This window comes from Ursus americanus, chromosome 14 (genome assembly GCF_024610735.1).
Source record: "Ursus americanus isolate L20-20 chromosome 14, mUrsAme1.1.p, whole genome shotgun sequence".
Lineage (NCBI taxonomy): Eukaryota > Metazoa > Chordata > Mammalia > Carnivora > Ursidae > Ursus > Ursus americanus.
The window spans coordinates 70,561,945-70,589,350 of record NC_142140.1 but is presented as its reverse complement, the minus strand read 5'-3'; the positions used below and the strand labels follow the sequence as shown (position 1 = coordinate 70,589,350).

Below are 27,406 nucleotides of genomic sequence, written 5' to 3'. Positions count from 1 at the left end.
TTCGTTACGTCAGCCCTTGGGGCCCAGGGTCCGGGGTGGAGACTCTCAAGCCGCACCTCTTTCCCGGACACCTGTGGTCACAGAGCTTGGCAAACAGAATAAGGGGGCGGTGCCAGCTGTTAGTTGCAGAGGGAGTCCTGGGGGGCCGGCCCCGGGCAGGCACACGCCTGGCACTGCCTCATTCAGCCTTTGTGACTCCGGACGAGTCCCTGGGCTTCTGACAGCCTCCGTGTCCTCGTCCCCATGCCGGAGATGCAGCCGGTGGGCGTACGTGCCGTGTGTTGGCCGGCACCCGGGCTCCGCGGAGCAGCAGGCATGGAGAAGCACCCCCGCCCCAGAGGGCAGATGGGGGAGCGTGCGTGCTCCCGGCCGCCACCGTCTCCCGCCGTCGGACTTGGGGATGGGTGTTCTGACTCCAGCCACTGCCCCTCCTCTCTCCCAGGTGCAGCCGCGGCCTCGGCCCCTGTCAACCCCTTCCAGGTGAACCAGCCCCAGCCGCTGACGCTGAACCAGCTGCGGGGGAGCCCAGTCCTGGGGACCAGCTCGTCCTTTGGGCCTAGCCCAGGTGTGGAGTCCATGGCCGTGGCCTCCATGACCTCCACGGCCCCACACCCGGCTCTGGGGGCCAGCGGTTCCTCCCTGACACCACTGGGCCCCGCCGCGATGAACATGGTGGGCAGCGTGGGCATCCCCCCCTCGGCAGCTCAGGCCACTGGCACAACCAACCCCTTCCTTCTCTAGTGCCCAGGCCTGGGACCCACCACAGAGCGAATGCCCAGAGCCTCTGTGCCTGAGGACGCCGAGCAGGGACTCTCGATTGTGGAATGGTGTCCGAGCGTGGGGGGTGGGTGTTAGGGCTCTCCGGTTCCGGCTTCCTGATAAAAGGGTTGTCCTCACAGCCCCGACCCTCAGACCCGAGCCGCGGCAGCTCTGCTAGACGTCAGACGCAGCACGTGGGTCTCCGGGCCTTCCGAGGCTGCCCGCCCCTAGCCCGCTGCGGGGTCGCCTCTCGGGGTCCTGGTCCTGGTCCTGGTCCTGGTCCTAGAGGTTGGCTAGCTCTCTCCGGGGCCTGGGACGAGGAGGCGGGAGTTGTCAGTGTCGCCCTGGCCCTGAGCCTCAGCCTGAGGGCCTCTGGGAGGCCGCCCGGCCCGGGCCTTGGGATGGCCGCCGTGTCTCTGCCCCCCCACCCCCACCCCCAGTGCTGGCGACACCCCAGGCGGTCCCAGGTGTGGACGGAATGAAGCACCGGCTCCATGAGACGCTGACCTTTTCGGGGAAGTGGTTGTGCATATTTTATTTTCCTTTGACTCGTGTGTGAGGTCAAAGTAAACACCACCGCCGTGGAACAACTCTTGAATTAAATCCACTAGAGCAAGCTTTAAACTAATCTGAGCATAACCCTGCCACGTGGCTCTGTGCTTGTATACGTTTGCACATAATTTGTTTAGTACGGTTTCATATTTGAGTTTGCAGAATTATCTAATAGTCTTTTTTTGGCTAATATTTTTATAACGTGGTTCTTATTTAACTGTCTAGTTTTGATAGAATTTACCAGGTCTGGCTGAATTAAGATATTGGCACGTGTCACGTGAGTGGTTTAAACCCTCTTATTTATGGTTTTAACTCTAAGAAAATTTAAATAGGAAGAGACAAAAATGCCTTATGAAAAAAAAAAACTAAAGCAAATTCTTATTATAGGGAAAAATACGGGAATTTGATTACACAGAAAAGATGATGTTTATTTAAAAAAACAAAACAAAACCCACGACAGCAACAACAAAAAGCCTCCAGTTGCCTTTTCCCTCCGTTTACTCTCTGTTTTGGTGACTCACCAAACGGACTGACCTGCAGCCTTTCGGGTTAGACCCTGAGACAGGCTGCTTCTCTTACTGCTACACCGACATCAGGTTAAAGAAGAATCTAGCGGATAAACGTACCTCCCCGTCTTTACCGGCTAATTCCCCTTCGTAACTGAAGGCACGCACGGGTCAGCAAGCACTTCCGTTCCCAGTGGAAATCTGAAACGGAAGAGGCGTCTTGAGCCTGGTGTGTCCGAGATCTCCTCTGTCTTAATCCGCACTCAGGGTAAGGATGGGGATGGCCTGGAGATGGCGGCGCCGGGGGGCGGCGGAGCTTCTGTGCCCACGGCTCCTCGGGGCGGCCGGCCTCCGGGCCGAGACAGGTAAGCGGCCAGGGCCGGCCCTGACGCACCCACCTGCTAACTCCAGACACACACTGCAGACTTAAAAATAATCATCTCTTTTGGAGTGGAAGAAAAGAAAAAGTCATTCTCACAGAGATTTTTAACAAACATGCACTAATATTACCTCCCTCTCCCACCTTCCTCCTTTCCTCGCCCCACCCACCCCTAGAAGAAAAGTATGAATTCATGAAAGAGAAAGACAAGACGTGCTTCTCCCCAGGGAAGGGACACCCCCCCCCCCACACACACACACCCATCCTGCGTCCGGTCAGGTCAGCTTGCCTGTGGGCGTTCCAGTCTTGCTTCCCACTGTGGACTTCTCTGCCCCAACTCCAAGGGCAGCCGACCCCCTGGTGTTCCTCCGTGCCCCGCCCCCCTCGCCTGTTCCGGGGGAGATGGGACCCGGAGCAGGGCCCAGGCCTGGAGGTGCGCAGGCGGCGTCCGAACGGCCTTCTCCAGCCTCTGCTGTTCCTCATTTTAAAAGCTCACCCGTGCTGCTCCCCATGGCTGTCCCCCGGCCCGAGGAGCCACCGCCCAAGCTCCGGCCATGTCTCCACCAGGGCTGGAGACCTGGGGCTGGACCGCGGGCTCCCGCCTGGTCTGGCCTCTTCCGACCTAGGGGAGGGTAGAGACAGGGTCGGGCCTAGCAGGTCGCTTCCCGGGGGAGGTGCTTTCACTCACATGGTGCGAGTCCAGACCCCTTCACAGGCCAGTAGACCAAACCTGACTACTGGGTCAGTGATCCTTTCACAACAGTCAAGAGCCCTTCCTGACTTGACTTTGGAGGCCCCAACATTTAGCCACTGGGCCGCCAAGGCCCCAAGAGACCCACTGCGCCCCCCCACCCCCGGGTCCCAGGCCCGTCCCAGGCGCCTTGTCCCTATTGCCTGCTGCACTGATCACGAGGCCACCGGTCACTGCCACGCGTGTGGTGCACATGCCGTTGTGCTCCCTCCTGACGGGCACTGTGGTAGGGGTGTCACCCAGCCGTTCTCTCAGTCCAGGGGCCGGTGGCTGGTTTTGAACTTGTGTTGACTCTTGATACTTATTTACTGTACAAATATAATTTATCATTTGTATCATGATGCGGTTTCTGGCTGTGTCTCTCCCTCACCCCCATCCGTACCGGTCTCCCACCGCAGGCAGGCGGGCAGGAACCCGTCCTCGCGCCTGCATGAGCCTCTGCGGCTGCGGGACAGGTGGCCTGCAAGGGCGTCGGTGGGTGCGCCTCCCCACCCGCAGACCGGGGAGCCTGTGTTCAGAGGCGGCGCGGCTGAAGGACAGCCTCCTTTCCAGGCAGGGCTGGAGCAGGTGCTCCGACAGCAGGGGGGATGCGTGGCATAGGCTAGCACGGGTGGAGAGGGCCACCTGGGGCGGGCATGTGGCTTCCCTCTGGTGAGGACCCCTTGCTCCAGCCTCTGCTCTGGGGCAGCCTTGGCCTCCTGAAGTCCACTCGGAGCAGGACTCCACAGGGGCCTGGGGAGGGCTTGCCGGAGTCAGAGCAGCAGGGACTGCCACTCCCCGGCCTAGAGATGGCTGCGTGTGTCAGGGTCCTCTAGGTTACGCTGCTTCACGGACCGCTTCTCCGTGGCTTCGCAATACTGGTTTACTTCTCACAGAGCCCACTCCCTCCACGGGCAGCTTGCCGTGGAAGGGAATGAGCGAGCCGAGTGAGGGGGAGCGCAGGCTACCTTGGTGCCCCGGGGGACGGGAAGTGGGTTAGGGTCACACGCGGCTGCTCTCTGTCCCAGCTGGCCTTCCGCTCACCAAATACCGATTTCATTCTACACGCAGAGCGTATGCCTTGCCCCAAGGAAGGCATCCTGGGGTTGCTTCCAGAATCACAGGTCACACGTGGTGGTCTTGGGCGACAGTGTTTGGGGGCGGTTCATTACACAGCAGCAGATAACAGGCACGCACGTTGATTCTTCCTTGCTGCCTTACCCCATGCTGCTTTCAGCTTCCTGGTAGCTACTGTTGGGGCCCTTGGGGATAATGTGGGAGTGTAACCCCCTTACATCTGATACTTAACCAGGTGGCTGCGTTACTTGTCCCCGCGAGAAGATTTTACGAGGACTTGAGTGCCGGAGCGTTTTTCCTTCTCTCTTCCCATTTCACTTCTAGACAGTTTCCTTTTCCAAACTTTCGATCCCCCCAAAGTTTTGGATTCTCCGTTTCTGTCATTTCGGCTTGCAAACAGGCCCTTTCTTTCCTGAGCTCACTGCTTTCCTGTGCTAGCTTTCCAAATGCAGCCGACAGCAGCCGACGCGCCCCACGCATCCTGTCGCCCACCCCTGCCTGCCCCTGGAGCTGGCCCACCAGGCAGGGGACCTGCCTCTGCCACGTTAGCACAAGGATCTAGTTCTGTGCTCGCGTAATGGGGCTCTCCTGCCATCCACCCTTTTCTCTGTTCTTCCTGCCTGTCACCCACCTGCTAAGCCAATAGCCCATACGCTTGGTTTTGGTTTGGGTGACAGTGGAAACGCACTCCTGATTTCCAATTTCCGTGTCAGACTAGAATGCTTTGCAGAAACCTCCCCCAAACTCTCTGTGGCAGAACACGATAAAAGTCGTTCATCAGCTGCCCAGTGGGGATGTTCCTGGCTCCTCCCTTGCCGTGTTCCGTCTTCAGACTGTGGCGTGCAGGTGCCATGGGGAAGGATGGAAGGATGGGCCACGGGGTTTTTAAGTGGGTCAGACCTGTAAGTGCGGAACAGCCTTTCAACTCACCTTTCTTTGGCCAGAACTACTCCAGGGACCCGCCTGTACACAAGGGGCCCGGGGAATGGCCTTGGGAGCACACAGCGTCCTCACCGCGGAGGACAGAACGGACAGTTGGGAGTGAACTTGGGGCCGCCCTTGCCTGTTGTTCATGTGGGTGGTCCCAGATCTCCCTCCTGCTCCCCGCTTCCCAGGCACAGAGTGCCGTCAGCCTCCCAGGTTTCCAGCCTTGTCCTGCCTTGACCGGGAGAGGCGTGCGGCAGCTTTCCGAGGTGATGGCAGCATTCCAGACCCTGACCGGGCGTCGGGCACGCACTGGCCACAGCTCCACGAGTAGTACACCTGAGATTTATGCATTGCGGTCCACATCTGGGTTCCCTCGAGAGACACAAATGACACCTAGGAACAAATACGACCTCCAGTCATGGACAGGCATGCCAAAACGTACGTGGTCTGCGGTTTATTTGGAAATGCACTAAAGCCAGGCCGGATGGAAGGAGGGATGAGAACCCAAGTATGGGAGGAGGGCACGGGCGGAATCCGGGCGGCTGGCTGATCACGGTGACCTTATTTGCACTTCATAGGGAAATGTCGATGAAAGCGCACGATGGAACAGAACGAGAAGGGGGTGAAGTGCTGTCGGAGGGGCTGGCGGGCCGCGCCTAACGCGACAGGGGTCTCTGGGCAGCGAGGGCCCAGAGGCCAGGAAGGACTGCTGGCAGGGGCCCCCAGGAAAGGAACCAGCAGCAGGGGAGGGGCATGCTCGGGTGCCTATCTTGGAGGCAGTACAGTCACTGGTAACAAGACCTGGCGGTGGGATGGGTGGCTGGTGAGGGGCGAGGCCAAGGTCATCGCAGGGGAGGAGGCGGGAAAGGGACGGTGGTGGTGTCCAGAAGGGCGGAGAAGCAGCCCGAGGGCGAGGTGGTCAGGTCTTCGGTGGGTGTCTCGGAAGCTGGGACGGGGGAGGTGGAAATGCTAGTGGGGGTCCGGACGCAAACCTCGTCTCTAGGCCCGAGGTCCACGGGGCAGGGCAGCTGAGGAGGGCTGCGAGGGGCACTGTGGGCTTCAGCCCAGGACCGAGGTGGAGGGAACTTTCCATTCAGAAAAGAGGGTGAGAATCACAGGAATGTTGCTGACGCCAGACCACGAGTTGCAGAGCACACAGGGAGCCGGGGGTGCCCAGAGAGCTGAGACGAGGGGCGGAGCAGGGGCAGCTTGGTGGGGTCATAGGGCAGGCTCCACCGGCAGCGAGCACAGCGTGCGGGAGCGAGGCCGGTGGTTGTGAGGCTGGGCGGCGGGGGCCTTGTGGCTCCCCTTGAATTGGGCTGAGGTGGTGCCGGGTGGCGAGGAGACCGGGCAGGCTGCGTGTCCCGTCCCCAGGCGGGGGGCAGGCTGGGAGGGGGACTCCACAGCAGTGCCGCGGGGACCTGTGCTGGGAGCTGGGCTGCAGGGGTTCCCTCTCCTCTCCTGCTGGGAGACCAGGAGCTGGAATTCCAGCAGCTTCCGGCTCCCGGGAGGATTTCAGCCCCAGCAGGAGTCTGGGCTGCGGGGTCGGGGGCCTCTCCCTGCGACTCCTACAGATCCGATTCTCCCCTCCTCGCACAAGGGCCGGGCGCTCCTGAGCCCCAAAAGCCTCTTCGTCTCCCTCCTGTGTTAGGCAGGAGTGCGTGGAGGTGAAGGCAAGGCCACACAGCCATGAGTGGGGCTGAACCAGAGCTCACATCCCAGGTGGCTGTTGTGGTGTGCCTCTCCAGGCTGCTTCTGTCCCCAGGGACCTGCTGCCAGGGAGTGGGGGGCGGTGCCAAGGGGAGGGGAGGCAGCTCCAGGCCTGGCTTCTGTGAAAAGGTGATGCTTTATTATATAAAAATCTCCCCCGCCTGCCCCCACCCCCAGCCCCTGAGGCTGCACGTCAAGCAGATGGATCCGGGGCCAACTCTCCAGAAGGACAGCCCCGAGTTCTCGGAACGCCGCCTGGCCTGTGCGGCTGCGTGGCCAGATGCCGTGGCCGGGTGGGTGCCTTCACCGGGGGAGGCCCTGGGGCGGGCTGGGCCCTGAGGCACGCTGCGTGTCAGGAGGCCCAGTGTCGTAGCCCAGCTTCCTCATGTCCTTGGTCACCACGTTGAAGAGGAGAGTGACAAAGCCCTGCGAGCGGACGCGGGTCACTGGGGAGAGAAGGGCAGCGTCAGCCAGGCTGCTCGGGGAACGTCTCCGCCCCAGCAGTCTCTCCTGTAAAATGGGAACGACTGGCTGGCCCATGCCCCTCCCTGGGAGGTACAGGGGCTGCACCAGGGACCTACAGACATGGCAGACCCCCCACTTTCCAACCAGGCCCAGGTGGGAGCCACGCTCTGGGGAGAGACCCGGGGCTGCTCCCAAGGTCCGTCTGTGCGCCCGGCAGGCCCCTAGCTTCCACCCTGTTTCCTGGGGGTCCACCTAGTCCCTCCTGGGCTCCAGCTCGCCTGTGGGGTGGGGGGGGGGTCGAGGGCATCAAGCTTTACCTTCCCGGCCTTCACCCTGAGCCACCACCTTGGGGTCTGTGTACTCGGGCCGCCGTCCCATGAACCAGCTGGGGAGACGGGAGAACGCTGATGAGCGGATCCTCGGCCCGGCTATCCCTGAGCTGAGACAGGGGCTCTCTCCCGGCATCAGAAACCGGCAGCCCTCCTCCAACCCCTGCCCCAGGGCCAGGCCCTGGCAGAACCTTCCCACGCCCCCTCCCTCTGCCGGGGAAAGGGGAGGCTGGGTGCCGCGGGTGGCATCCACGGAGGCCCGGCGGGCTGCCCCCAGGCGTGTGGTGCCCTGTGCCCCACCCCTCCCCAGCCGCACGCCAAGCTTTCCCAACACGATGACCCATGGCTTTGAGGGAGATGTGGGGCTGGGGGCGCAGTGGGAGCCCAAATGGAAATCCCAGAAAGGGGGCAGCAGCTGGGGGCGGGCAGTGTGACCCCCCAGGGAAGGCAGGCCCCGTCCCAGAGTTCGACGTTGGCCCCCTTGGGGTGGGCAGAGGGGCCAAATCCGGGCCCTCCACTTTCCTCTCCATAGTGTGGTATCCAGGACAAGTGACTTCTCATCTCTGACCCTGAGCCCCAGTTCCTCTCAGCCGTCCCCAACAGTACCCAGCTCACAGGGCTCGAGGTGAAACATTCATCCTGTCATTGAGGGTTCTGCTCCCAGGTTCACGTGCTCTAAGGACGGGCTTGCTCCGGGGTGTCGGCCACAATCCTCTAACCCCACAGTCACAGGCGAGGGGTGTGGCCCTCCGCTCTCCCCCCCCCCACATGCCCGCTGTCCACCTGCCCCTCCCAGGAGCCCCGCTCTGTAAAGCCCCCCCCCCTTCCAGAGGCTGAGAGCTGTGCGGTGACCTGCCCCAGGCCACACACACGGAGGTGTGGGCTGGACGCACAGGGGTGCTGTTCCAGCCCTCCTGCTCCAGGCCCCACAGCCCGAGCCAGGGCAGCGCTCGCCTCTGACACACCCACTCGAGCCTGAAACAATCTAGGTGCACATTCCCGGCCGGTGGGCCAGGCAGATGTGGTCGTCAACCCATCCAGGAGCGCCTCCACCCTGCACTTTGGGGGTCCTGCCCCGGGGAGGCCAGTGATGCAGCCGCGGGACAGGGAAGGATGCCCCTTGGTCTGTCTGTCGAGGTTCCCGCGTCCCCAGAGCAGGCTCCGCCCTGCCTTCCGCTAAGTGGCTGACCCGGGAGGGCCCCAGCGAAGACACCCTCCCCCACCAGCAGGCCCTCCAGCTCTGCGGGGTCTCCCCTTGCTCCAGGCCACCTGACTCAACTGGTCCCGGGCCCCCGGGTGCCCACTGGGTACTGCCTGGGGGTGGGGCTCGTCCTAGCTTACACTGGACAAAGCAGTGACTGCCCCCTGCTGTGCAGGCCGTGGGGACAGCCAGTAAAGGGCTCCCTGGCTCCCAACCTCAGGAGAGGGGGTGGGGAGGGGGTCTGGGAAGCTAGGGTTCTAGCAAGGGCCGGATGGCAGGCCATTGCCTCTCTGTGCCTCAGTTTCTCCACCTTGCAGGCAGGGGAAGCAGCCACAGAGCCTGGCACACCCCACGTACTCCTACTCGGAGCCCCTGGAGCCTCTGCATTGCTGTCTCCTGAGTTCCACAGGGACGGGCTGTTCAGGGCAAGGGGGAGCAGCCAGGCCCGGGCTGAGGCGGGGAAGGACCCAGCGAGCTGGAGGAAGCAAGTCCGGGGGCACGCAGGCAGCGGGGAGGGCCCGAGGTCGCGGGGCAGGAGAACGCGGGGTCCCGCAGCACCCAAGCTGAAGTTAATCCTGAACGCAGAGATGGGCTCGATGTGTTTCTGAAGGCGTGTGTTTCGGAAAACCATCTCGGTCGCTCTGGGAGGGCGAAGTGGGAGGCGCGTCACGGGCTGGGTAATGGCCCCAAAGATCCCAGGTCCTCGTCCCTGGAACTTGCAAATGTGACCTTATTTGGGAAAAAGACCTTTGCACATGTGACTAAAATAAGGATCTTAAACATGGGGGGACTGTCTTGGATTATCTGGGTGGGCCCAAAATGCTGCCACGAGTGTCCTTCTAAGAGAAGTGGAGGGAGAGGTGACACACAGGGGAGGGGGTGACATGTCAGGTCACACACGTGACCACAGAGGCAGAGACTGGAGTGACGGGCCCCGAGCCAAGGAAGGCTGCAGCCACCAGAAGTTGAAAGAGGCCAGAGGCGCCTGGGTGGCACAGCGGTTGGGCGTCTGCCTTCGGCTCAGGGCATGATCCCGGCGTTATGGGATCGAGCCTCACATCGGGCTCCTCCACTATGAGCCTGCTTCTTCCTCTCCCGCTCCCCTTGCTTGTGTTCCCTCTCTCACTGGCTGTCTCTCTCTCTGTCACATAAATAAATAAAATCTTTAAAAAAAAAAAGAAGAAGTTGGAAGAGGCCAGGAACAGTTTTTCCCCAAGAGCCTGGTGGGGTGGTGGGGGGGTGGAAGGGAGCAGGGCCCTGCCGGAGCCTTGATCTCAGCCCCCTGATTCTGACTTTGCACTGTGAGACAATACATTTGTGTCATTGAAGCCGCTGAGTCTGTGGTCGTTGGTTACAGCAGCCCCGGGAAGTAATACAGGGCTGAGTGGAGGAGGGCAGGCGGGTGGGCTGAGCAAGGGCTGGCCTCCACGGACCGGGTCCGGGAAGATTTTGATCAACTGCCTTCCATCATCAGACCTTTCCCCAGTGTTGGGACTGCAAGCACACGCCTTGCTGGGTGGAGACCACCCCTGCCCCAAGCTGCTAGCCTCAGGCACTGGCAGAACACCCAGAAACTTCTCCAGCACTGAGACCCTTTCCTCCCAGGGACCTGGCCCTGGGACCCAAGCTTTCCATGGAGCTGTGGGGCACAAAGCAGCACAGACACCCCAGCTAGGACAGCAGCACGGGCTCTAAGCCCTTAACCTTCCCATACCCACTGATGGGCCCAGCCCCCATTTTCGGACAGTCTGCGGGGTGGGTGTTGTCCCCTCTAGCTTACACTGGCCCAGGGCACCTTCCCATCGTGGCGGTCTCCCAGAGGGGCTTCTAGGGGCGGCAGGCACCCAGATTCTCCCCTCCAGGCCTCAGAACTCAGTGAGGCTTCCTCGGCACAGGCCCAACACTGTCCCTCTGCCCTGTAGGGCTCTGGCCAAGCTCGCCCCAAGACTGGCCAGGCCTACTTGTCAGCTGCCACCTGGGTACCCAGGTGGTCCTCCATTTCCACCACCCCCATCCCGGCTGTGAACGGAGGGCCCATTCCTGGCTGACCTGGTGGGAAGCGGTGGTGGCTTGCTGCCAAGCTAAGCGGACCGCAGTGTCTCTCCCCAGCCCCGGTGGTCAGCCGGCCAGGGCCTAAGGGTCTAAGCTTGGGTGGATGTGGTCAGGGGCAAGAGGCTCCCTGCCTCCCTGGTGTCTCCCCCACATTCCCCTTGTCACCACCTACCAATGACACCCCATCCTGGCTGCTCTAAACACATTAAGCCCATGGACCTTACACTGTTTCCTATGCCTGGAACGTTCCTTCCCCAGATCACCCACATGGGCCCTCACCTCTGCTCTAGTTTCCGCTCAGACATCACCTCTTCCAAGAGGCCCCCCACGTGTGAGGCATTTCCAACCTGATAGAAATTGCCCATCGGTGGGGCGCCTGGGTGGCTCAGTCGTTAAGCATCTGCCTTCGGCTCAGGGTGTGATCCCAGCGTTCTGGGATCGAGCCCCACATCAAGCTCCTCCGCTAGGAGCCTGCTTCTTCCTCTCCCACTCCCCCTGCTTGTGTTCCCTCTCTCGCTGGCTGTCTCTCTAATAAATAAATAAAATCTTTAAAAAAAAAAAGAAAGAAATTGCCCATCGGGAGGATGACTACTGTTCTGTGTGTCTCTTACTGCTGTCCCCTCCTGTGTCCTGCCTCTGTAACGTCCTATTACGTCCTGAGCATTTCCCCGTCTGACGTGGGCTTTTGCTCTGTTCTGACACAAAGACCACAGAGCATAAAGGAGCACAGCCTTAGGCAGCTGAAACAGCAGCTGAAGGGAGCCCAGAGACCCGCTGACACCCCACAGCCCCCGCTTCCATGGGCCCTGACGACAGAGCAGTTGGGAGACCCGACGAGGTCACCCGGCACAAGTGAGGGGAGGACAGCGACAGCCCGCCCTCCACTCCGACTACTTGGGTCAGAAGCAGGTGCCGGTGGGGACGGGTAGAAAACTCGCCTTGAGGGGCGCCTGGGTGGCACAGTGGTTAAGCGTCTGCCTTCAGCTCAGGGCGTGATCCCGGCGTTCTGGGATCGAGCCCCACATCAGGCTCCTCCGCTAGGAGCCTGCTTCTCCCTCTCCCACTCCCCCTGCTTGTGTTCCCTCTTTCGCTGGCTGTCTCTGTCTCTGTCAAATAAATAAATAAAACCTTTAAAAAAAAAAAAGAAAAAAAAAAGAAAACTCGCCTTGTAAGCCTCTGCAGCTTAGACGTGGATTCCGGAACAAACATGGGGATGGTCCTTTTGTGCCTGAAACACATATTTTCACGGGCAGATGTGCTGGCTAACAGGAAAGTGCGACTTTCCGAGGCTCCCGCGAGCAGGAGCGATCCGGCAGCACCAAGTCCCGGCTGAGGCCAAGCAGGCCGGCTGCCCACGTGCGCTGTGCGCACGGCGAGTGAGCGCAGAAAGCAGCCGGAGTCCCCGCGAGTCTTGTTTCTTGTCAAGGCTCAGGAGGGTGCCGGGGTACAGCCCTCACACCTGGGGTCCCGCCTCACACTGGCCCTTCAGAAGCCTTGTCCCCCACATGTCCAAATCCTCCAGGAAGTCCCTGACGATTCCCGAGACCTCACCCCCGTTGCGGCCCCCTGCCCTCGTCCTGCCCTCCGAGCCTGGGGTCCCGCCGCTCACCGCCCCAGCCCCTCCACCCTCTGCACACGCCTCCCCCCACATCTCGCACTCTCTGTCCCGGCATCAATGCGCAGAACATCTGGCCGTTCTTCCGCCCTCTTCTACCTTCTCTAGGCAAACTCCTGTCCTCTGCGCCCAGAACACCCTGTCTATACCTTGTCACCGTGCTTAACAAAAGACAACTGCGTCTCTCCATCTGGGTCTACTCCTCTGGGGGCTCCTGAGGAAGGGCCCACGTGGTCACACATGATGCCAGCAGGGCCGGGCACATGGGGGCATCAGTGAGGGCTCATGGGACAGAGCGGGGGAGAAACGGAGGAGGGGACTGAGTGTCTGAACTAACCCCAAACTACCTACGAACTCTGTCGCTGGACCCAGCCCGTCGCAGGAGGTCCCAGTGCTCCCTGCCGGAGCCTCCGACACTCCCCTCACCCACCTGCTGTTTGGGTGGCAACCTTGGCCTCACCAATCTGGGCCTCCTCCCAGATATGGGCTCTAGCTTCACCCCCCACCCCCCAACCCCAGCCGCCCAGGCCCCCGGGGACCCCAGTGCCCTCCCAGCCTAGCGGTGAAGTCTGTCCCAGGAAAAGCCCTGTGGGGGTGCCCTGATCCTAAGCCAGCATGGCCCAGGAAGGGATGGACTGTGGCCCAGGGAGCCGGTCAGAGCCGGAACCTACCTGCCAGGTGAAAAAGGCACGTGCACCGCCCCATAGCCTCGGACCACATCGTTCCCAAACACGTCTGGTCCATACACACTGAGCACGATCTGTGGCCCTTGGGAAGAACGAGACAAGGGGTCAGCAGGTGGGGTAACTCAGGGGAAGATGCCGGGCAGAGAACAGGAGCGGATGTAGGACCCCCGCCTTCTCCACTAAGGGCTTCTGCCGACCCAGGATCCGGGGAGGCGGGCAGGGACAGGGCGGGGGGTGGGGAGCCCGACCTGACGGCGAGGCCCCCTGCTCAGCCCGGATGCTGGGAGGCCCCGCAGATCCTGTACCTTGACAATACAGGGAGGGCCCCTGAAGGCACTTTTCTCCTCTGTTCAAGGCACAGGGACCCAGCTCGGAAGTGAGCAAAGGGGCCGCTTCTCGGGAGTGTCCTTTCTGGTACAGGTGTTCGGATTCAAGCGTACTGCACGGGCTCACAGGCCACAGGGGCCGGCTTTGGGGTTCTGCAGGGGGGTCAGAGCGAAAGAAAGACCTTCCACGCACTCTCCTTTAAATGATCCCCGATCCCACCTGCTCCCGGTAAACATGGAGGAACATCGGGTCCTTTCACCGGGGTCAGTACATTCATCCCCGGAATGCAAGGGAGAAATCATGGCCCGGGGTGACAGGTGAGGCGGGGGAGGCCCAGGGAAGCCGTGCTGCCAGGCTGACCTGTGCCCTGTAGGACGGGCCTCAGGCATCAATCACCTCTCCTCCCAGCCTCTCGGGTCCCTCACCTCTAAGGCACGGAGAGTAGCGTCTGACGCAGGACGAGGGCTCGGTAAGTGTCAGGGACAGGTCTGGGCCCTTCCCATCATTCCCCCTCTCCCGGACGGAGCCACTCTTCCAACTTGAGGAAAGTATTCCTTGAAAGGCTTTCCCACCAAAGAATGCATCCCAAACTTGGTACTTCGGTTTTACCCATTTTTAAAAAAGATTTTATTTAATTTTGAGAGAGAGCGAGAGAAAGAGCGAGTGAGCAAGCAGGGGGAGGCAGAGGGAGAAGGAGAGACTCCCAAGTAGACTCCACGCTGAGCCGAAACCAAGAGTCAGACACTTAACCGACTGAGCCACCCCGGTGCCCCAGTTTTACCCATTTTCTTAAAAAAAAAAACTTTATACAAATGGAATTATGTCGTCTGTGTCTTGGTATCCAGGTTCTTTCATTCAACATCATGTTTGAGATTCGTTCAAATTGTGTCATGTCAGGGATGTCGCTCGTTCTCAGTGCCAGAGAACATTCTAGCTCTGGACAGACCACGGGGACATGGTTCGTTCCAGTGCCGATGACATGTGGGTAGGTTCTCCTTGGGGGTCCCCAAGCAGCGAGGCTATGAGCTCTCTGCCACTCCCGTCCAAGCTCTTGCCCCACGCACGCACACATCTCTGCTGGGTTCGCGTCCCGGAAGGGAGTCGCACAGGGTAAGCAGACGCTCGGTCTGCAAAGAGAACACGGAGCGCTCTTCCAAAGGGGTCGGATCACCCCCCCACTCCCACCAGTCACTGGAGTTCCCATCACGCCGGGGGTCCTCAGTCTCCCTGGCTGGAGTCCTTCTGCTGCGTGGGCCGTGGGACGGCTCACCGTAGCTTCCCTTTGCGTTTGCCTTCACTGCAGTGTTTCTTAGTAAAATAAAGACCTTGCTCTGCTTCCCAGTCACTCCAACATCCTCCTTTGTTGTTGCTGTTTTTTTAAAGATTTTTTATTTATTTATTTGACAGAGAGAGAAAGAGCACAAGCAGGGGGAGCAGCAGAGGGAGAGGGAGAAGCAGACTCCCCGCCAAGTGGGGAGCCCGACGCGGGGCTCGATCCCAGGACCCTGGGATCATGACCTGAGCCGAAGGCAGACGCTTCACTGAGCCACCCAGGCGCCCCCGATGTCCTCCTTCATGCAGTATCTGCTCAGTCTCCGGCCCCGTTTCTACCAGATGGGGCTTTTCCTTGTTGATGTGCAGTGTGCGTGCGTGTGAATTCCACGGCCTGTCTTTTCAGCTGTCATACTGTGATATTATTGTAAAAAATGTCTTTTTTAAAAATATCATTTTTGAATCACTTTTTGTGCACGAGAGAATACATATTCTATTTATTTTTATACAAAAAAGCCACTGGTTTCTGCCTATCTCCTAAACAGCATTCATGACGATTTATTATTTCTAGTAACTTATCTGCAGGTTACTTTGCAAATTCTACACACATAATGTCACCTGTGAAAAACGATAGTTTTGGGGATGCCTGCGTGGCTCGGTTGGTTAAGTGTCTGCCTTCAGCTCAGGTCATGATCCCGGGGTCCTGAGATTGAGCCCCGCGTGGGCTCCCTGCTCCCTGCTTGTACTCTCCCTCTAATAAAAAAATCTTTAAAAAAAGAAAGAAAGAAAGAAAAGAAAAAGGACAGTTTTATTCTTCCTAATTCTTATATCTTTTGTAGTGGCAACAAGGAAATCTTTCACCATTTCACTTAGAAAAGGTGACGTCTGCTCTAAGGTTTTTGTAGAAAGCCTTTATCAAATTAAGAAAGTTTCCTTCTAGGAGCGCCTGGCTGGCTCAGCTCTTGATCTCAGCTTAGGGGCTGTGAGTTCAGGGCCCGCACTGGGTTCCACACAGGGCCTGGAGCCTAGTTAAAAAAAAAAAAAAGTTTCCTTCTATTCCTGGTTTGCTGTGTTTATCATTAATGGATGTTGAATTTTATCATGGTTTCTACATTTATGGGGATGATCGTGACTTTCCTTCTTTTTAAAGCAGTGAATCACGATGGTGGATTTCAGATATTATATAAGCTTTGTATTCCTGGAATAAACCATTCTTGTTCTTATCCCTTTTACATCCTGCTAGATTTGGCTTATGAATATTTTGTTTGGGAGTTTTTGCAACTGTATTCACGGTCTGGAATGATCCAGAGCTGGGCTGGTCCCACTTCTCCCTTCCTCCCAGGGTGCGGCAAGCACTTCGAGGTCTCCGTTAAAGTTGCAGGGGTCTTCCTGATTCTTGCGTCCTTAGCCCAGAGCAGCTGTCAAAACCTCAATCAGCCTCTCGATCACCTCTGCTTGAGTCGGCAAATACTCTTGGGGCGATGTGAGTGGGATCACGTTTCTAGATTTCTATATTCTCCTGGACTGTGGCCTGGCAAGTCTCTAATACTTTGCTAGCTCTCTGATACCTTCGAATAGTTGTGTTTTGTTTTTGCTTTTTAATACTGTATTGGCCTCTATCTCAGCAGCAGGAGACTGGTCCGTAATCTAGTGCCCTGTTCCAGGAAGCCTATGGAAGCATTCTTACTCGTGGATAATGACAAGGAGGACTGCCAGGCAGCCCCTGCTCCAGACCCCCTGTACCCGGCAAGCCTCGGCCCCAAGCCGCATGCGGCACAAAGGCCCAGACTGTGAAATCAGATGGACCTGAAATCCAGTCCATGTTCCGCTGCTAGATAAAAAGCTGAAGGCAAATGATGTTACTTTTTGGCATCGGTTTCCTAATGTGAGAAAAGAAACGGAGAGCAATCCGTCCACCACATAGGATTAGGAAGCTAGGCTGAGCCCACCCGGGGCGAGTATTCACAGCCCCCCTGGAGCCGACCCCGGGGCTTTGCACACAGTAGGCGTTTATTAAGTGAGACTGGATGAGAACTACCAGGCAAGGCAGCCAGGAGACACTGCGAGCAAGGAGGGCTGGGAAGGAGGTCAGAGATGGCAGCGGGAACGGCCCAACCAAGGCTCAGAGGGGCGACTCAGGGGTGTGCCCGGCAGATGCAGGTGGCACACGACACATGATGGCAGGCTGAGGGACTGCGGCGGCCCCCGACCCCGGGCTCTGCCCTCCCTGGGCATGGAGCCACCCAAGGCAGCAGGCTGGGGCGCCACCCGATTCGCTCCGAGCTTCCTAAAGCTCAGCCCCACCGCCTGTCCACGAACTGGGGTGGGGGGTGGCGGCGGGAAGCCGAGGGAAATGGCCTGGTGGCAAGACAGCACCAAGGGCCGAGGGGACGGGCAGAGAGGAGCTGCGAGGGGATGGCCCTGGGGGCGCCCCCCCCAACCCGGGTGTCCCTGCGGGGCCCCTGCACACTCACAGCCATAGGGGTTGGTGCTCTTAAAGGTGACGTCGATGGGGAAGTTCCACACCAGCGCTTGCCGCACATCCTGGCTCTTGGATGTGATCTGTGAGATGCCCTCCTCCAGGCCCTGCGAGGACAGGGACCGCGACAGCTGGTGCCCGGGCTCCGGCTGCCACCCTCACCACCTCCTGCCCACACACTGACGTGCGCGTGACCCGAGCTCCAAGGGACTGGAGCAGCTCCCAGGCATCTCCAGGTTTCACCTCATCAGGGCTGGCCGACCCGAGCGCGGCCCGGGCACGGGTTCTCGCCCCCTCGCCCGGGGAAGAGGCTGCGGCTGGCGGTTTCTGCTTTTGTCACTGCCCCCCCTCCGGAGGTGCTGCATTGGTGCCCGCACACGTGCCAACTTCTCCATCGGGCACCAACGCCCACTCTACGTCTTCTTCCGCCCACCAACCCATTCGTAGCCCCCCGGCCGGGCTGAGCCCTGGGAACAGGCTGTCCATACTCTCACTCCTTCTCTGCTTTCCTTTTGAGAACCCACTCCAGCCGGACTACAGGCTCCCACTCTACCAAAGTGTGTTTGGTGAGTAGCACCAGTGACCCCAGCGCTGCTGGATCTGTGGACATTTCTCTGTCCTCAGTTTCCCCAACTTGGCCGCAGCCCTGGACACCCTCCCTCTGCGTGGTTTCTGGGACACCGTACGTCTTTGGGGCTTTCCTCCTCACGGCAGGGAGGGGAGCTCGCAGTGTTGCTCTGGCCACTTCCTTTCCAGGCGGTCTGTCCGTGGCTGAGTCCCAAACACGCGTCTCCAGCCTGGTCCTCACGTCCAGCCTCCAGAGCACCACGGCCCTGCCTCGGCTGCCCGCCCTGCACCTCCGCCTGCCTAGCCGGCAGGAACCCCAGCCTGAACACACGCCAGGTGAAGCTCTGGAACATTCTCCCAGACCTGCTCTATCCAATCTTCTCATCGAACGGCAGCTCCGCTCCCAAGCGCCCGGACTGAGAAGCTTGGTGTTATTCTTAACTCCTCTCTCGCATGCCCCACTTCTGTCCAAGAGGAAACCCTGTTTCATAGCTCCATAGGGAGCTATGGAAAACACGAGGTGGGTCACTGTCTCTGTTCCAGACTCTCTGAGGGGGTCCCATGTCACCCTGCGTGAGGCTGCGGTCCTTACTCTGCCTGACAGTGGCCTCCACGGGGCCAGCCCTTCTTCGACCCCCTGCTTCAGCCCCAGCCACGCTCCTGCCTGCTCCTCAAGCGCACAGGCACGCTCCCGCCTCGGGGCCTGTGCGCCTCTGCTCCTTCTGCCTCCAAAGCTCTTGCCACAGACTTCCACGTGGCTCGTCCCCTCACTTCCTTCAGGTCTTGGCCCAAAGTTACCTTCTCAGGGAAGCCCTCCCTGGCCCCCTTACCTAGATTCCAGTTTCTCTCTATCCTCCACACCTCCCTTCCTGACTGTACTTTCTCCTCGGCACTTTTTACTAGAACATACTAGAACGTTAGTACTTATTGTCTATCTCGCCCCACAAGGATGTGCGTGCCACGGAGACTGAGACTCTCGTCTGGCTGTCTGGAGGAGACAGATTGCTCCAAGGCAAGTCTTGCAAGGAGAGCTTCTATTCTGCCTTCTGACTCCCCAGAGTCCTCCCCATGGGCTAGGAGAGGGGCAGAGGGTCTACGGCCCGGCTACGTCCAGGCGGCGCACACATTCCTCTTCACTGCCGCGCCCAAGTTCCCGGGACAGAGTGTGTGAGCGAGCGTGGCTTTGATCGGGGAGCCCGCCGGGGGCTGCACTCCCCACTCCAGCTTTACCAGGAACAAAGTCATGTTTGGAACCCCCTGAACTCGGTGTCTAGCTCTCCATGGGTTCTGAATTGGGAGCAGAAGGTGGACACCTTCAGAAACCGCATCAGTCATGGAGGCTGTGAGTGAGGGGGCCCGGAGCCCAGCTTACCGCCGTGGGGGCCCAGTCCTGGCCGTACACAAAGCAGTACTTGCAGTAGAGCTCGTCGTACTCCGGAAACTGTGGGAAGAAACACACACGGCTTCTGTTCACGGGACCTGCGGTGAGGCCGACGCGTTGGCTGGGTAAGGGCAGCCGATAAGGATTCTGAACACCAGGCATCTGGCGTGGGGTCTAAGAAACAGCCAGGGATGAGGACACGGGGTGCAGCAGAGGGGCTGGGGCCCGAGATGTGGGAGTCCAAGGGACAGTCCCAGGCTGCTACCGCCCTTCAGCCTTTGCCCAGGCTCTGGCTTCTGTCTGGCATGCCCTTCCCATTCCTCCATCTGGCAAACTCCTGTTCGTCCTTCAAAACTTACCTTCCAGGGAGCCCGTCCTAACTTCCAGGCTGTTTTAAGCGCCCCCCCCCAACCCCTATCCTGGCTCTGTCAGCCCCTGGTCCTTCCCTCCACCAGAGCTTTGATGGCTTGTTTATTTCTGTCAACCCCCATTTGACTGTGAACAGGGAACAAGTGTGATGGCGTTTTTGTGCCCCCAGTGCCTGGCACAGGGTGGGCACAGAGGAGATCTAAGAGAATGGTGCCGAAGTGAAAGATGCTATCAGGACATGAAGGATACTCAGGGCTGGAGCTCAAGGCCTGGAGAGAGGGAGAGACCCAGAACTGAGTGGGAGGCACAGTGAGGCTGGCATGGGTGCTGACAGTGCAGAGAGAGGTGATCCAGCCCAGCCAGGGGCCCCTAATGGGACAGAAGAGAAGAGGGGATGGCAGTCGTGGATACTAGGCAAGGGGCAGGTGGACAGGGTGGGAGCACGGGGGTACAATCTCGATGAAACAGGAAAGCAAGAGAGACCCAGAGCTTTACCCAAACCATCTCACTTAATCCTCACAATAATACAATAAACACCATCTTCCAACAGCCTGGAAGGGTAATGCAGCAAAGTTCTGGCAGCAGGCACACCCGGGTTCAAATCCCCGCTTTGCCACTCCCTTTGGGCAAGTGTTCCCATCCGTAAAATGGGGATGCTACTAATACCCACTTCACAGGGTTGTTGTGAAGACTGAAAGAGCAGTGCTGGGCGCCAAGTCTGGCACAGAGCGAATTCATGGTGAACATATCTATGTATATATATGAATATGACAAATGGTTCGTATAAAGTGTAGGGGAGGGAGAGTAGCGTCCCCTTCTGTCCGACTGGACAGACCCTCCCTGGATCTTTCCACCAGCACCATCGTTGGATCAGATTCACCAGATCACCTCCACTTTAACCCAAATTCAAGGATCTGAGGGTTCAGAGTGCACAGCGCTTGAGGACCGAGGCCCAGCGTCCCGGTAGCAGTCTCGGCTCCTCCCCCCCACACCCGCATTAGGCTCCTGCCCGAGACTCAACGAACTGGACACGATCCGAACCAGCGTGCCCTCGGCACTAGCTCAACCTCTCGAGGTCTGTTTCCACCCGCGCACATCGGGGCTGAGGATTCGCAGCCAAGCCTCTCAAATGCTGGTTCCCCTCCCCCGCCTAACCGAGGGAGACAGAGGCTCCGAGGAACGACGCACCTCTCCGGGGCCACGCAGCAGCCCGGGAGGTCGCGCGATGGGCCCCCGGGGACACTGGGGTGAGGGCGAGCAAGGTCCACGGCCGCTCACCTGGGCGCTCTCCACCTGCCCGTTGACCATGAGTAGGAAGACGCTAGGACCGGCGGCCGCCATGGCAGCGCTGGGGGCGCCAGGAAACGACCCAGGCTGCGCTCGGGGTTGCTAAGAGGCGCTAGGTTGCCCTGGAAACCGACGGCGTGGCGCGTGGGACATGTTTCTTGGGACGGGACCTTCGCTAAGGCAAGCGTGGGTGCGGCAGTGCGCAGGCGCAGCCAGAGGAGGCCGCTCGGGGCGGGTCCTTGGAGGGCGGGACTCCGAAGCGCCACCCCTCTCCGGGAAAGCCGGGGCTGTCCACACAAGCGGGGCGGGAGCGTGGACCTGTTGTGTGGAGCCTAGCTGCGCCGCGCGATCCGGTTACACAGCCGGGAGTGTGTGTCCTCTCGACCTCGGCCCCGCCCGCCCCGAAGCGCGGAGGCGCTCCCTGACTCAGGCCGGCGGGAAGCCAAGTGATACAGGTGCCCTCCGCCACGAGATGGCGCTGTGGCGCTACCGGGAGGACGGCGGCGGGGGCGGGCGGAGGGGGAGCCTGCGGGGCGCAGGGGGACCGCCACCGCGAGCTGGAGGTAACGCGGGCGAAGGCCACGAGCCACACCAGGGGTGGGGCCGCCCGGGTTCTGGAGAGTCCCCAGCTGGGGCCCAGCAGCTGCCTGCGTCAGGTCAGGGGATGCCCCCTTGGGGCTTTTGAGGCCCCTGCCCCCCCCCAAAGTTTATTAAACAAATTTGGGAGGGACCTCAGAAAACCTTTGGTCCAAGCCACGGCTCCTTAATGTGAAGGGGGGTACACTGAGGCCCACGGAGGGGCAGCACCTGTCATTGGTCATCCAGCCGTCGGAAGAAAAGTGAGCCAGAACCCAGGGCTTTGCCAGGTTAATGTTCAAATAACAGTTACTTCCTGGCCGCCCCGAGGAGGTCAGAGCTTCTGTTAACACATCGATCCCGTTCCTCTTAGCGCTCATATCATGGTTTATATTTGCACATTTATTACTGTCATGACTCAGGCGAATGCTTGCCTCCCCTCCCCTAGACAGCCCGCCTGTTCCATGAGCCCAGGGGCCATGCTGATCTTGTGTTCTGGTTGCCTGACACATATAGGAAGCCCTGGTAACAGTGTTGGATGAGTGAATAATTGAATACATCGCCTTTACTCAAAAGGGAGCAGATTCAGAGAGGGGAGGTGGCTGGGCTACGGTCACAGCAGCAGGTAAGTGGCTGGATTCAGGGTTCACACCCAGGACTTCACAGGCTAAAGGCCTCACTGCCTCCTCTGTCTGGTCCCGGGCCAGACCCAAGGGTGTAGACTTCTGCAGGGACCCCAGGTCCTGACGCCCAGCAGCGGCCAGCTGCTAGCTTGAAAGCAGACCAGGGGACTCCCTTCAGACACCAGTGCAGGAGAGGGAAGGGGCCAAAGCCAGCCCGGACCCACTGACCACTCCCCGAAAGGTGAGCAGAGATAACTGATCAGGGGAGGGGGCTGTGGGCAGCCAGGGTTCACACCTCTGACGGGAGATGCTGAGGCTGGGGAGGCCAGATGGGTGGGGGCCCCAGTGCGACAACACACAGAGTCAGAGCTCGTGTGGGAGTTGTCTGCCTTTCCAGGCACTTGGTTGTACTCCCTTCCCCCACCCCTCACACCCTGTTTTCCAGTTAAAATGCTTTCTCTCACAAATTCTACCGCTCTTTCCTACTCGTGGCTTTTGAGGCTCAGCAGTACGCAAAAGTCAGTTGTCAACAAAATGCTTGTGATTATCAAATAACCAGGGGCTTTCAGTAGTTTAAAACCCGGCTGTGTCAGGGGCGCCTGGGTGGCTCAGTCGCTGAAGCGTCTGCCTTCGGCTCAGGTCATGATCTTGGGGTCTTGGGATCGAGTCCCGCATCGGGCTCCCTGCTCAGGAGGGAGTCTGCTTCTCCCTCTCTCTCTGCCTCTCCCCCACTAACCAACTGTGCACACTAGCTGTCCGGCTGGGTGATATGGAATAGGAGACCCCGGGTAGGGTGGGACAGTGGCCAGGCCTAGCTCTCCCAAGTCTGGTAGCATCAGGAAGGACTGCAGGGGAGGGGGCATCTCGGCCTGCTCAGGGCCCAGCTAGAATCCTTACCGCCGGTTCGGGTGGGCCGGCGGGAGCCTTGGTGCACTGGGAGCCCTCAGGCAAGCTGACGCGCAGGTCAGGACAGTCGGGGTGGAGGTGAAAGGCGTCTTTGCAGGTGTGGGTGTGCAGTGGTCTCAGCGGGACACTAGCAGCTGTCGGGGTGGGATGCAGGGATCTGCTCGGGGAGGGTGCGGTGGGGGGCGGTGGGGGGCAGACCCTCAGCCAGGACTGATATCCAGCAGGTTTGCACCATTTCCTGCCCTGCCGGTTGTTGGCATCCTGCAGAATTTCCCTCCCTGCCCTGAACGTCCTCCCTGACACTCCTCCCCGAAACCCCCCTCTACTAGGGCTCCATCCTCCCCTGCATCCTCACAGTCCTCCCAGGGAAGCTTTAAGCCTGGGTAGGGGACCAGGAGAGTGCCCAGTGCCGGCCACTGGGGCTGGGAGCTGACTCAGGCAGAGCAGGGTGTCCGTGCTCAGCCTCCCCCCTGCATCGATCAGCTGGCCAGAGCCAGGCTGTTCCCTGGGACTCAGGGACCCTGGGGATTACTGCTTCCGCAGGTGCCCAGGGCTCCCTGGCTGCCTGCCTCGCCTGGTCCAGCGCCCCCTGCTGCCCTCAACCGTCCCAGGCCTCTGCTCCCATCTTATGGAATCCACGTCAAACACTTGGGCCCAGCAGAGCTCCCAAGGGGGGTGGGGGGTGGGGGGGAGGAAGGGTTGGGACCGGGTGGCCAGAGGGACAGGCTGCACAGCACTGCTGAGAGATGGTGGCCTTGCCAGCAGGGCCAGGGCCAGGCCACCCGAGCCAGAGCCCTCCCACCCTCCTGGGGACATGCTCTAGAAGCGTCTGGGCCCAGGGTCACCCTGAAGTGGGACCAAGGCCAGCTTAGAAAGCAGCAGGTGGTGAGTCTGGGGGCATCCCTCCTGGAGCCCCTCTCCACCACCCTCCCAGGCCCCCGCACCATCTACCAAAGCAGCTGGTGCCCGTGAGCACCCCCTCTCGGGAGATGAGGGCCCCTGCCCTGGTACCAGATGTCCAGGAAGATGCTTGCCTGCCAAGGCCACGAGGCCGGGCCCTTCCTGCTGCTATAGGCCTCGGCCAGCCTGGGTCCTGCACCTCAGGAGAATGAGCCTCACAGCTCCGCTCTGGGGCCCCCGGACCCGGGTAGCCTTCCTCTCTTTCCTATCTGGCACCCCGCCTTTCCATCCAGGCCCCTGCTAAGGTCTGCAGCCCCGGCTCCTACCTCTCACCCCTCCAGCTTGAAGTCAGACTGCCTGCCATGTAATCCTGGGCGACTTGGAACAAGTTGCTTAACCTCTCAGAGCCTGTTTCCTGGTGACACCCAGGGGTTCGTTCTCAGGATTAGATGTGATGATGTAAGACTGAAGCTCGATGCATTTTTAACTCTTCTTCTTATTAAAAGCAGCTCTTGGAATACTCATGCCTTTTCCTGCTCTTCCCTCTGTCCAGCATACTATCTCCTCCCTGCCCACCCAGAGAACTCCTATTCACCCCTCAAAGCCCACCTCCGTGAAGTCTTCTCTGGACTCCTCTCCCCAGCTCCTCACCATCTTCCTCCCGGGAAGATTTTATCACCTTCCTGCCCAGAAGCTGGTTTTCGGTGGGGTATCCAGCTCTGCTTGCTTTTCTCTCAAGACGGGGAACTCACTTGTGACTAAGGCAGCTGGGTCTCATTTAGGTGCCCCACCCCGTCCATCTGGTCACATGCTCAGGATCCTCAGAGGTCAGGTCCCATCTACATGGAGCTCCTCCCTGCAGGCTAGACGCCCCCCCCCCCCACTACCTGTCACCATGTCTGTCCCACACTCAAGTTCCTGTTACTCGAACCCAAGTCTGGGTTACCAGTTTTAAGAGAATGTGGACTCCCAGCCCTCAACGGATGGGTGGCCCCGCTCACTCCCTCGCCCCCATCCCAGCCCCCTTCCCGCAGCCCCTCACCAGAGAGCAGCTGAACGAGCACAGGCAACATTTATGCAGCCGGCCCTGGGTCTCTGTCCCCGCGGGGTCTGGCCTCCTCCCTTTCACCCCAGGACGTTGAACCTCTCCGGCACCCCCTCCCCACCACCCACACAAGGTGCACGTTGGTGGGCAAAAGGGAACTGGTGTGGGGAAGAGGAAGCTTCTATGGCCCGGCTGGCAGGGGGCAGGTGTCCCTCTTACAGACTCAGGCCCATCTGGCGTCTCAGGTGACGGAGAGGGTAGCTGGCCAGAATCCACAGCAGTGGTGATAGTCCCACCCTCCCTCTCCTGACACCCCACGGAGCTCCGGGGCGCCCGCATCGAGGGTCCCCCGCAGCAATGCCACAGGAGCGGTGCTCCAGGGCAGTTGAGGTCCAGAGAAGTGACTGACTTGGCGAGATCGCTGTGTTGGAGGCCAAGTTGGATTCAAACCACTGTCTGTGCGACTCCAAGTCTCCATATCCTTCCTCTCGTAGCCCTTATCGCTCCCCCTTCCTGGCTCAAGCTCTCAGCTCTTCAGTGGAGGGGCTGGACAGATGGGGAGATGCAAAGGCAGGCCCTCCTGCGGCTGCCCCGCCATCCCCTGCCCCCTAGCCTCGCAGTACTGCACCCCTGCACACACACCGCCTTCTTACAAAACCCATGTATTTATGTTTCGTTCAGGTGGAATTCACGTAAACAAAAATAACCATTTATTTTAAAGATTTTATTTACTTGAGAGAGACAGGGCATATGTGCACACACACGCGAAATGCAAGGGGGAGGGGGGAGGAGCAGAGGGAGAGGGACAAGCAGGGCTCAATGCCACGACTCTGAGGTCATGACCTGAGCCAAAGTCAAGAGTCTGGACCTCAAGGTCCAGATAAATGTCCCCTCCTTCAGCCTGCCTTTTTTCTGTGCCCCGCCCCATGTTGGTGCAGGGGCTTTCTCTGGACCCCTCAGCCCCTCAGCACAGCCCCACCATGAAGAAGCTGTGGTCCGACTTGTCTGGACCACACTGAGAACTCCATGAGCGCCCATGGAGGGAGGGCACATTAGAGCCCTTGTCAAATGACCGCACGAGCGAGTGAACGACTGGAGGTCTTTGGGGGACACTTTAGAGGGCGGGGCTGGAGGCTTAAGGACCAGGGCTGAGCCCTCAGATTCCAGCCAGAGAGAGGGTGTAGATTCAAGTTGGGGGGGCAGGGAGAAGACTCAGGGACCCCAGCCTCCAGCAGCATGACAGAATAATCAGGTCTGGGTCTCGGGCAGAGCCCAACCTAGAGAGTAGGGCCCTCGGTTCCCATCTTCAGCCTGTCTCCCATTTTTAGTGTGACCCTGGGTAAGTCATTGCCCTACTCTGGACCTGTGTCTGCATTAGTAAGAGAAGGGCAATGCCTGGACTATCGCATTCTCCTGTTGAGATGTTTAAAAGGCTGGGGGAATCCCTGGTGTCTCTAAACCTGGCTCAGGAACAGGGCATGCTCTCTTAACCCCTTGAAGTTCAAGGGAGAGTGTCTGGAGTGGCTTCTTCCAGGAGTTAACCAGTAGAGGGAGCTGGAGAGAAGTGAGTCAGTCAACACTGGGTTCTAATCCAGACTTTGCCCCGCAGTAGCTGTGTGAGCTTGGGCTGAGTGCTTCGGGTCCCTGAATCCCGGCTTTCCAGGTACCTAGCAGGACGTGGTAAATGGGAACAAGGGTCTCCACAGCGAGGGTGATGATGTGATTGGAGTCCATGTTGCTTGTAGACAAAGTTGACTTGCTGGCCAAATTCTGGAAAACACTGTAAGTCTTTAAAAACCCATTCATCTCTAATCCAGGGGTCTACGCAATGGCAGCCAAAGCCGGGCAGTGACCTGAAGCGTGCCAGGAGTTCACGCAGTGGGCACGTAGCATGCCAGTTAGGCTGCACGGAACAGAAAACTCAGCTGGGGCTTAAAGACATCGAGGTCTTATGTCTCGAATATCCAGACAGTCCCGAACAGACTGCATGGGCTCGGCTCTGCCATCAGGGACCCAGGTTCCTTCTATCTGCCCACTGCACCTTCTTCATATGTCGTTTTTGTTCTCGTAACCACCAGACGGCCGATTCAGCTCCTGGGATAGTGCCGTGTTCTGGGCAGAAGAAGGAGGGAAAGACAAGGGGATTCTTGACACGTAGGATGGGACACCCTCTACAAACCACTGATTGGATGAGGGCTTTCATACACAGCCCGTTAGCCAGAACCACATCACGGGGCACATCTAGCTGCAAGGGAGTCTGGGAACTTGAGCATTTCTCTGTCCAGGCTCCCCAGGACAGGACAGCAAGGGACAAGGCAGTCAGAGTGAAGGTTGAGTTAGCCAATTCCTCACTTCCATGAAGAACCGTTCCTGCTTCTGTGTATCTTAACAAGCACATCCCCACTTCCAATTTCTGTTTTTCCTCCTCTGTTCAAAGGCGTGGCTGCCACAAGTTACTTTCTCTGCTTTAAGAAAACACAACAGTTCAGGCGTGGAAATAAGCAAGGGAATAAGGGAAGCTGCTTCGCCTCCGGCAATTGTTGAGGATGGGGGTGGTGTTTAGAAGACCGAATAACCCTTGCAGCGGGGTGCCGACCCATGCCAGCAGATGCCCAGTTGATCAAAACTATGCCCAAACCAGCCTGCCTGGATCAGACTGCTTTGTGCCTGCAGGATACCAGGCTTG

General features: G+C 59.3%; 2 protein-coding genes and 1 pseudogene across 12 annotated transcripts in view; 1 reads left to right on the top strand and 2 right to left on the bottom strand.

Annotated features, from left to right (window-relative positions):
• EPN2 (epsin 2) overlaps positions 1 to 3,288 on the top strand; it is a 78,251-nt gene extending 74,963 nt beyond the window's left edge. For all 6 annotated transcript variants that reach the window (XM_045778316.2, XM_045778318.2, XM_045778313.2 and 3 more), the window contains one exon: positions 443 to 3,288. In XM_045778316.2, coding sequence (XP_045634272.1) covers positions 443 to 741 — 299 coding nt within the window. In that variant the 3' untranslated portion in view covers positions 742 to 3,288. The remainder of the gene's footprint in view (positions 1 to 442) is intronic.
• A 2,071-nt stretch (positions 3,289 to 5,359) lies between these two features.
• Positions 5,360 to 20,865, bottom strand: B9D1 (B9 domain containing 1). 6 transcript variants are annotated; one of them, XM_045778321.2, is made up of 8 exons: positions 20,662 to 20,864; positions 19,006 to 19,074; positions 17,062 to 17,173; positions 12,974 to 13,070; positions 11,853 to 11,915; positions 8,993 to 9,276; positions 7,423 to 7,490; positions 6,948 to 7,086 (listed from the first exon to the last, which is right to left on the bottom strand). In XM_045778321.2, the coding sequence occupies exons 1-8, from the start codon at positions 20,722 to 20,724 to the stop codon at positions 7,084 to 7,086; spliced, it is 759 nt and encodes a 252-aa protein (XP_045634277.1). In that variant the 5' UTR covers positions 20,725 to 20,864; the 3' UTR covers positions 6,948 to 7,083. The 6 variants fall into 6 exon arrangements, 4 of the variants coding, with proteins under 4 accessions (XP_045634278.1, XP_087723808.1, XP_087723809.1 ...); XM_045778322.2 differs by lacking the exon at positions 8,993 to 9,276 and having other exon boundaries at positions 5,360 to 7,086; positions 20,662 to 20,861; XR_015726793.1 differs by having other exon boundaries at positions 7,006 to 7,086; positions 7,423 to 9,276; positions 20,662 to 20,865.
• A 137-nt stretch (positions 20,866 to 21,002) lies between these two features.
• On the bottom strand, positions 21,003 to 26,454 carry LOC148109030 (serine protease 33-like; annotated as a pseudogene).
• Positions 26,455 to 27,406: the final 952 nt, after the last annotated feature.